Source organism: Hydractinia symbiolongicarpus, chromosome 1 (assembly GCF_029227915.1).
Source record: "Hydractinia symbiolongicarpus strain clone_291-10 chromosome 1, HSymV2.1, whole genome shotgun sequence".
Taxonomy (NCBI): Eukaryota; Metazoa; Cnidaria; class Hydrozoa; order Anthoathecata; family Hydractiniidae; genus Hydractinia; species Hydractinia symbiolongicarpus.
Window position 1 is genome coordinate 3,728,358 of NC_079875.1, and position 10,746 is coordinate 3,739,103.

General features: G+C 31.8%; 1 protein-coding gene across 1 annotated transcript; it reads left to right on the top strand.

The window, feature by feature from the left end:
* Positions 1–83: 83 nt before the first annotated feature.
* LOC130630817 (uncharacterized) lies at positions 84–9,977 on the top strand. Its single transcript, XM_057444349.1, has 7 exons — positions 84–248; positions 4,383–4,459; positions 4,719–4,775; positions 5,235–6,944; positions 7,515–7,718; positions 8,087–8,185; positions 8,880–9,977. Exons 1-7 carry the CDS (start codon positions 224–226, stop codon positions 9,003–9,005), a joined length of 2,298 nt encoding a protein of 765 aa, XP_057300332.1. The 5' UTR covers positions 84–223; the 3' UTR covers positions 9,006–9,977.
* Positions 9,978–10,746: the final 769 nt, after the last annotated feature.

Here is a 10,746-nt window from a genome sequence, read left to right on the forward strand (position 1 = left end):
AAAGTTTGTTTTGTTGCTCCTTGCTCGAACCCAAAATAATGACCTAATGTTCATTTCACTGAATTTACATTTTTATCTAAAATGGCACACTTTGCAGCGATAGATTTTTTTTGTAAAATATGCAAATTATTATCATTTTATGTTGAGTAATTGTATTGTAGCTACGCACACGTTTGCAATTTTAGTAAAACTTGGATTCACTTCATCGCTTCAAACCTGAGACATGGCTTACTCTAATGATGAAACATGTAGGTATTTAATTTGTCAGGAAAACTTATTGGAAAATATGTGTCACAAAAAGAGTGACAAAAGGAAGCTTGGTCTGCTAAAGACTATAGCTTATGATATACTTGACAGGGGTGCTAACATGTCACAAACACCTACATATATAAGGGCAAGTTTGTGCAACTTTCTAAATAAACAGCGATATTCTCCCGACCATCACTAGCTAGCTGCACAACAAAAAATTTGCAATTTTAGAATTTGATACCATCTAACTATAATTTTAAATAGTGGTGGGGCAAGTTGAACTTTGAGCATATGTTTCCAATAATTAAAGCCTGCAAAAAGCACCAAAATGTAGAGGCTCTTTTACATGGCTGTTTCAAAGTTGCTAAAACGTTTAAAAAAATAATTTGATACAAATAAGATAGATAAGATAAGATAATTTATTAATCGAAAATAGCTGTTCAGTTCAAATAATTAAATAAATTGGTAATATGAAGAGAAAAAAAAACTTTTTTTGAAGGGAGAACTTACCTAATAGCAGAAGCTAAGACGAGGATAAGGCCACCCTTGGACGAGTATATACAATAGACGGCACAGGACACAAAAGATGAAACGAACATATATAATCACCAGATAAATGAACCGTGTGAGAACAAAGGGAAAATTTGTTACAAATTAATAACAGGCGATAAAATACTTCTTTAGATTACTTTTAAGACCAAAGTAATCTATGAAAACAAATGTTTTAGTCATTGATTATTCCAGGATTTAATGGTGTTAAATCTAATAGAATTTTTACCAAAACAAACGGTATTGACAGTAGGAAGATTGTTCAATCCAGCCTTTTCTGCACGAGTGCTCTGGGAATGGTTGAAGTCAACTGCAAAAGTATTCTGGATAGTAGCTGGAATTTTATCATGAAAGAGCTTTTGCAAAAAATATATATATAGTGTTAGTACGAGCTGATTCAAATTCAATACAACATATGCGCATTCTAGTTTGATTTGTACATTGATCCTATTGAGGACAGGCACACAACTGCTAATTATGAAGAATTGTGAAAAACTTTTTGGACACCTGTCTAACATTGGTAAATTAGGACCAAAATGTCTAAAAATGTCCTAGAAATTATCACAAAGATAAATGTGTTCCACATATCTCTAGAATAAAGTTAAGAAAACTCCTTTTTATGGCCCATAGGTTGATAAATTATCTGGAATAAAAAAACTTAATTTTAGTGCTTTGTCTAAAGGCATTATTTTTGGGTCAAATGTGAAAAATATTTGAAAAGCACCATTTAGAGTCATAATAACTTAGTTTAATAATTGAATAAAAAAAATTAAATTCAGCGGAGCATTGAAATGAATACACTGCAGACGTCCCCTGCTCTTCTTCCCCAATAGTTTAATATTATGTCTTTTTTCAAAACCATTTCATTTTTGAAGGTAACAGTCTTTCAATTTGCAGGTTTGAAAACTTAAATTTAGGGATAAATATGAAACACTTACAGTACTTGAATCAGGACACTTAACATTGTGCGCAACACACCTCATGCGCAACTCACACAATCTATGTTGTTAACATGATCTTCGCAATAGGGAAAAACTTTGCAATAGCATATTGATTAACATTTTTAAACTAATAATTTATCATGGTGTTTTTAAAATAGAAATATTTAGTTTTTTTTCTCTAGGGAAAGTGTTTATTATTATAGAAACCCTACAAACTTATTTGTTTCATTAAACGAAAAGCCATAAGGAGTGCTTTGTTTTAAATAATTTTTTTTAACAAGCTTCATACAACTTCTTAAAAAAAAGATAACTTTCTATAATAACCAAAAATAAGCAAAGTAAATTACTATATATATAATGTTTCTAAAGAACCAAACTAAAAAAAGTACCAGCAGAATGATACAGAATTATTTTAATATAATGCCATAAAACAAAAGATTTAAGCAAAGTGTATGTGGTTTGTTTTAAAAGTTTTACTGGATTTGTTTTTATAGGTTATAGGTTTTGGATAAGAATAATGTATAATGAAACAAACTTTGTTATTATTTTTGAATGAAGATGTGAAAACAGTCCAATTCCTTTCTCATATTTTTCCTGTTAAAAATTTATATTTTTATTTAAAATAAATTTTCTATAAATTAAAAGCTTTCCAATCATATAGATATCATTATATCAATTATATGTGAATATAAACTGTGTTTATTTTTTTGTATTTGTGAGCTTTGCTTATTTAAGGTCAAGGTAGTAAGTATTACATGTATTCAAGGTTATTATGAAATTTTTCTTGTGTTATTCTTGTATTAAAACATCTTGAAAGACAACGAGGGCTTCATTTAATTTGCTAGTCTTGAAAAATAAACTTCAAATGATTATGCACAATAACGTGTACTGGAAGTGATTTAGTGATAGCAAAACATAACAAAAATAGTCTCAAAGTTTTCCTTTGTTGAACAATTTTTGAAAATTGTTGAATTTTTTTCTACAATGATGTTGTTCTACTGCAATTTAACTTATCTTCTTTATCGCTCAAACCTCGCGATAAATTATAATCTCTCTTGGAAGAACAAGAAGTAGGTACATCATCACAAGTCCTGGCTGAGCTATGTACGCCGTCTAACGTTACAAATTAACAAAATATGTATGAACCCAGTTGGCTTTTGTTCAATAATGGCAATGACCGTTAATGTAATTATGGCTCTTTGGGGTCAAAATTTAGACATAATAAAAAGTGAAAATTTATATATTTTTTGTTGGTTCTCCTTTAAGCCCTAGTATGATTGTCTTTGGGAGAAAAATATAAAGAATACTCTTTGGTAATAATGGAATATTATTTTAAGTAATAATTTTTCTTATCCATTGTTAGAATTGTATGTCATTGTCCCTTTTTCTTCTTTTTTTTTTCAGTTTTACAGTGGTGGAATCCAGAGCAGACATAATGTTTTTGCAGGAATTTCAATTTGCATACGCAAAAAATATGCTTGAAAGTTTTTTTGACATTTAAATATTGTTTTGAAATTTTAGCATTACTCCCTGCATGAAATCCTCTTAAAATTGCTCACTGTAGCTCTCACGTTCAGGCCATTTTGTGAGAGGCGTGCGATCGCACGGGCACGCCCCCACACACGTGCAGATTTGTTTAGGCGTGCGATTCATCGCATGCGCAAAACGTTGCTGTAATTAAAAATTATTGTATTTATAACAAGAACATTTATTAAATAAACCTTAAAAATAAACGATCATTCTTTTACTGAACTCTAAAAATAAACAATCATTCTTTTACTGAACTCACAATAGATCACACAATTTAATTGCTACCATTTACCAGCTACCAGGCTATATTAAGGCTTGCGAGTTTTATTTTAATGATTTTATAAAAAAATGCAACAGTATTTTAATCTTTGTAAGGTCGCCTTTTGAAGAATGTAAAAGAAATTCAGCATTATTTAAGTTAAAATAACTAAAAGATAATATCATTAATAAGAAAAAAAAACTTCTTTAATAACGAAATTTCTTTTAGATAATAATTTTTATGATTCATCGAAGGTTTATTAAATATTATTATTAGCTGCCGTTCGACTTTCCGTAATTTAATTTAATTTAAATAACTGTTTGCCCCACAAGTAATAACAAAGTTTAATTAACGAGTTTGCTTACGACTTCTTCGTATTCGGGTTGAAATTCCTTGCCGTACATTGTTGGAACTTGCACTTTGTATGTTCCTTACGCCAAAACAGCAGCCCCTGTCCGGTGTACAGGGGTAAAGGAAATGTTTTTGTAAAAAATTTTTTTTGATAGCACGCGCATCGCACGCACAGAATTTTTGAGGCGTGTGATCTACCGCACGCCTGCCTAAATTCTTACGAAATGGCCTGCACATTGTTTCATGAATTATGACAGAAGTTCTTGAAACTCAAACTTTATTAGACCTAATTTAAGATGATCTTTTAGAATTTGGAAATCTGAATTGTACTATGGAATTATTTAGCACCTGTAGTGACATTTATTTGTCGTTTTTTTTGTTTTGTTTTTTTTTTCTTTGGGTGGGGGTAATTGAACACTATCTCTGTTTTTTTGGTCAATGAATCAAAAGGTTACCTGTAAAAAGCAAGAGACAAATTAAAGGCTACTAGTTTTTTTATTTAGATCAACATCTTGGAAGTTTTGGTCTATTGAATGGAGTGATGGTAAAAATAAGTGATAAATTTAAACCGCCTAGAAAGGTAATCTATATTCTTTTTCTACGCAAAACCATAAGAAACATGCCAAAAGTACGTTTCTCATGAGGAAAAAAACAATTTTGTTTGTTACATCATCTGTTCTAAACATGTTTTAAGAGTGACACATTTTTGATTAGTTTATAAGTGAGTGATTTTAATAATAGCTATTATTGTATATGTAGTTTCAATAACTATTTGGTTTTTGCAAGAGTTTACTTCTTGTTCTATTTCTTTGACATATATGTGCAATTATTTTGTATAGATATGTTTGCCACATGATTGGTTTCCATCTGATCCAAGTGATCTGCTGAGCTATCAGGTAGGCTTTTCGATTCTGTTCTATTTGTGATATATGACAGTGCAAAAAATTGGGACCAAAAAATTTGCAGCCAAAACAATGGAAGTTTATTACAGAGTTTCTTTTAAAATTGGTCCTCTTCAGTGATACGATATGGAGTAGAGATTATAAAAGCTAAAGATAAGAAAAAAAGGATGGTGATTCTGCTAGTAAAGATGTTGTTCTTATTAACAATAATAGGACGGAAGGAAAGACGACTTATAACTTAAACTTTTCAATTTAAGTCAGATCCAACATTTCAGACTACACAAAATTTCAGACATTTTTGTGTTCTGACATTTCTTGTTTCTAAAACTTTTTCACTTAATATGGTTGTTTTGTTTGAAATTCCAACAATGTAAATAATTAAGCAGTCTACTGGCTTTTGCTTACAACAAAAAATTTTAGTTGTTTTCTGTTTAATGATATCTTTTTTTTCAGTATAATTTTCAGAAGGAGGAACAAGCCATCCAATTGGCTGAAGAAGAACGACTGATCAATCAGAAACAAGAAATTGTGGAAGAGCCTGAATATTCTGAAGACGATTACGAAAATGCAGAAATTGAGCACCAGCATAGTAATATTGAAGCTAGCAGTGAAGAGTGTAATGAGCAGAGAGAAAGAGAGACAGAAATATTAACCCCATCAATTGTGGTAAATATAAAACTGAATAATCAAGTCAAAGGCAATAAATTTAATATTAATTTCGAAGAGTTTGAAAATCAAAATCAGAATCCATTTGAAATGGTTGAGTTACAAACCCTTGATGAATTTGATGAACTTCGTTCTGTTCTTGAACCTAAATCTGTTAACTATAAAAAGAAAGTTATTCGATCCAAAGCTGAAAGTACAACAGAAGACAATCTTGATTTGAGTATATTTACTTCTGTTTATCCAGTGACCTCTCATGAGGACAAAAATACTGTTGATACTCTAGTTGATACTACATCTTACGACGAACCAAAAACATTTGATTCTAATTTTAAAAATGGAACTCTAAATTGGACAAAATTTGATACAGAATCCAATTCAACGTATATTCCTCAATATCGCAGTACCAATCCATTTCAACCAGATCCTATCAATCAAACAGATTTAAATGTTTCGAATATTCAGTATATGTCTCGTTCTCCACCAGCTTGCTCAGCAAATTCATACAATGCAATTATTCCAAATACCACACCCCCTTTTAGTTCATTAGAGTATGATGCTCCGTCCAATGGAACTGTGTCAGGTTTATCTAGAACGAAATCTCTTCCAAACTTACAAGATCAAGAGGATTATGAAAATTTTGAAGCATTTTCAAGACCTCGCACAACATCAAGAGGTGACATGAAAGCAAGTTTTCACAAAAGTTCTGAGCAAATTCAACCTTCTGATGCAAATGTACCAATGGGTCGCATTGAGAATATTATGAAACAGTATAACTTTCAGAGAATAACTGAACCCACTAACCCTTCCCAGTTCTCCACAAACACAAATAATGTCAGTACAATTGACTTTGCTCAGAATGCACGAAGCCCTGACGTAACCGTAAGTGCACAACAATTCATGCCTCAGCCTTTAAGCACACAACAGTGTGTGCCACAGTCTAATATAAACACACAACAGTATGTAGCAAGTCCTGTTGTAAACACACAACAGTTCATGCCACAGCAAGCAATAAATGCACAACAGCCATTTATTACTAATCAGTTATCACCAGAAACAAACTATCCTAGTGCATTAATGCACAATAGTATTGGTAACTATGTCCCGCCATACATGAACTCGCTTAGCCATGCACCAACTGTGAACTCGCTTACTCATGCACCAACCAGTATATATTCATCTGCCACGCAAAGTATACCAACCAATTGTCCACCATTGTACCAAAATACATATGGCAGTCCAAAGAGTGGACCCATGTTAATTAAATCACAGATGAACAGTAGTGCACAAAATCATATTAATATTTCGCCAGGAAATCAAAATATATCTTTGCCACCCCAACTACCACCGGCAAGCAATAAATTATATGGACGGGGTGTGCTTCGACCTGCTCTTCGTGAACATGTGCAACCTATAAACAATTTTGGATCAGGTGATTCGAACTCAGCTGTGTGTTTTGGCCAGCAAAGCAGTGGTGCTCAAATACAGAATAATTCAGAGGTTGGTATTTTTAAACTTTGTTTAGTGTCACGTTACAATTACTGGCTTATTATGTGCTCTCTGCTAGACCTTATTATGAGCTCTCTGCTAGACCTTGAAATCGGACTGGGTGGCCATTAAAACCTTGAATATTCATCATTCTCTGAGAAAAAAACTTTGAAAATCATAAAATAAGAATATTTTCAAAAACAAACTTTTCATATGTTTAAATATACAGTACTGTTTTTTTTTGTTTTTTTTTTGCATATTTTTACATCCTCTTTTTGTGTGTGTACAGGTATTTTGTGTGTATTGTAGTGCACCGTAACCTTCACTAAAATTCTTGCAAAATCACCCCCGAAATGGTGGAAGGAGTCTTAAAAACATTAAAAGTTGTTTGAGAGTTTTTATTTTTATTTTTGTTATTTCCTTACATGGAAGTCGTTTTCGGCGATGTAGTACATATTTTATTAGCTCGTTAACTTATTTTAACAAATTTTCATAGCATGCATTTAGGCGATGTAGTACATAGCAAAATGAAAGCGTCCCTAAAACACTCCCATAAAACAAATCAATAACAAATTTTTTTAGGGAACCATTTCTCAACCCAAACCTGCATTTCATCAAAGTCCACTGGCATCCGCTGAAACGACGCACGTTGACTCGTGGCTTCTCGACCAAACTCACATGCTTTCAACAAGCGAGAAGAACTTTGCATATCAATTGAGTGCTATGGGTTTTGCATTACCATGCGTGTCTCGAACCATAAAACGATTGGGTTTGGATGATAAAGAGGTTAGTCATTTCTAAAAGTTCACGAGGATGTAACAATCTAGCCATGGACCTACAACCCAGGAAAAAATATAATTGAGATAGATGAAAATATTTAAATGTCAGCAATTTCTTCGATATTTCAGGAAAATGTTCGAAAAAAGATTTGAATGACCGATCACTATTTTTATTCTTCATATTATTGACAAGGAATAAATTTTAGACCTGTTTTTTTCCGCTCACTAGTTTTTTTGTTACTGCATGCGCATTTGAACAAAACCCTAATTTTTTCAAATTGCGCACGCGCTAACAACAGAACTAAGATATTGTGCACCCTGGGTAAAAATGAAATTCTGTTTTACACTTGTATCACCGAAATGTTATTCTTGTAGGTTTTGGATTTTCTTTGTCTCGTTCAAGATTTGAGAGATAAAGGTTACGCCTCTGATGACGTAGAGGTCGCTCTTTTAAATATTGAAAACAAAGAAAAGGTATGTAGAGTTACATATTTTAAACGGGCGATACATATCCATTTTGTCGAATGTATCACCCCTTTTTGATTTAATTTGTCAAATTCAAGCTCGACATGTTCCTTTTCAAATTTGTCAGAAGGAAAGTCAACCAATCAGTTCCGATAAATCGTATTCGACAAAAATTAATCGTCTATGGCCTGTTTAATCTGTGAGTTATCCTGAGAAAATTAACCACAAAAATTTATTATTTTTGAGAAAAAGGAAGAAAGCAAAGTGATCAAAGTAGCCAAACATATTTTTCAAGCTATTCAAGCCCATAACTTTACATATTTTTTTTCGCAAGTTGATGAATTTTCATTAGGGTACACACATTTTTACAATTTAGACGTTACAACGTTACAACTTCCATATATGATGCTTTAAATTAAATTAATGAGCTGGAAACGAGGTGGAAATAACTGTCATCTCATCCCTTGGTAACTAGGGACATTTTAGGACCTAAATTAGACCAACCTCGATTTCTTTTCAATCGTTTATGTAAAATACTACCTATACATTTTCTTGATCAGCGTTAGTGAGAACTGTTAAATAAATTTTTTTGTGTATCGACAGGTGGTTGGTGACGTCATCAAAATTTAAATAATCATTGTTCTTTTGCCTAACTGAATTTTTTCACGGACTAATGTTCTTACTATCGTGATTTTAAATTTAGGTAACAGACTATCTAGATATGGTCGCTACTTTCAAAGAACTCGGCTTTCCACCTAAAGATATTCATGCAGCCCTAAAAGAAACATCATGTGACCAAAACAAAGCACTCGATTACCTCACCAGGTAGTCTTTTATACTATAAATTTGTAATATGTGGTCAAGATCAACACGAAAAAAAGACTGACTGGTACCTATTTTTTTATTAGCATGCTTAACGTGTTATATTTTAATTTCGAGTTATGAAACTATATCTTGTTTAATGCGCGTAGATGCTTCATATTTTATCTCTTGAGAACTGCTTTAAATTTAAAAAAATTATTTTTTATTCTGCAGTGAAATCCCAGTAAATCGAAATCGGATAACTGGATGTTTATTTACCTCAAACCATTCTCTTCGTCTCGTTGAACCTTTTTTAAATACTTTTGCTCATAAAAATCACTCAGTAACACTCAGTAACTCGAACGAGTCTTAATTACAGAAATATCCACGTCAAAATAATTTTATATTAAATCTCTTTTATTTAAACGAGTTCTTGAATCAAAATTTTCATATCACACCCTCTAAATGTAGGCCCTCTTTTTGCCCTAATTAATAATGTTTGCTATTCTTTTTTAATAACTTCGGCTTTAACTCGCTTGGAGGAACCATTTACCTTAAATTTTGATTTGACTGCAGCTAAGAAGACTCAAAGTTTTGTTTTTGAGTGACTGAACAATTTTCATAGTGAAATATTTTTTCAACTTCTAAAAATTAATTGCGTTACGTGATAACGTGTATCATTTAAAGGGTTTTTGGTCCGGGTTTTTTAGTTGTGTTTGGATAACTATACAAATTAGAATTTATTTAGATAAAGGAACATTTCCAGGACCGTGTGTTCTATTTTCCTGTCGAGGTTGTTATGATTTCTTTAAGAAGAATTGAATAACTTTGAAATACCAGTCCCCTTTTTAAGCAAAGAAGATCGATTTTATCTTGCATAGCTTTAAAAACGAAAAACACTTTGTTTTATTTTTTATACTTTTTTAATTTTATTATTTTAGAATTTGGTTGTAAGTGTACCATATTGAATTATTTTAAAATTATTATATTGTAAACGAAACATGTGTTATACTGCTACAACGACTGTTATAACGTCGTCGGTTAGAAGACGTCGACCTTATTGCTACCAGGGCAACTAAAGCAGTGAGTTATGTTAAGGAAAAGACATTAAGAATAATTGAGACTCATTTTGATAAGTATAAATATAGAAAATCTTAACGAAACCGGGGGACGAAGTTGATATATTTTTCTCAAACAAATTGATGGCATACAAGTAGAATTATTGTGGTGTAACCAATTGTGCATATTAATTTTCGCGAATTTCGCGATGCTTTGCCAATTTTGCGAAAATCGCGAATGTTACTTTGAAATTTGGGTTTTCTTTTTCTTTTTGAACAATTCAACTTTAGCATTCTTTTACGTGTCCTACATTGAAAAGCTATTCACACAGTTTCTTTCTTCTGTAGAACTACATATAAATTATGTGAATTTTAACTTCAGCATAAAAGCCGTTAAATAAATTTAGAAATAAAAGGCCTTTTTTTACCAAAATTGCGAAATTTAATTGTCGCGAAGTATATGGACGAAAATAAATTCCCGAAGTATTGGATATTAGTCTTTTCCTCCTCATTTATTCAATTATGTTTTAAATGCTAAAGATATTTGTTAAAGTTCGTCATCTGCGAAAACCTAATTCTTCTGAACTTACGTAGTAATTGTTAACCAGCTCTTTAAATCAATTCATTACCGTTGATGTCATTTGATCTTGCTTTGTTATTTCAAAGCCTCTTTGTGAGCAAATAATCATCCACGCTTGTCGCGAAACTTTA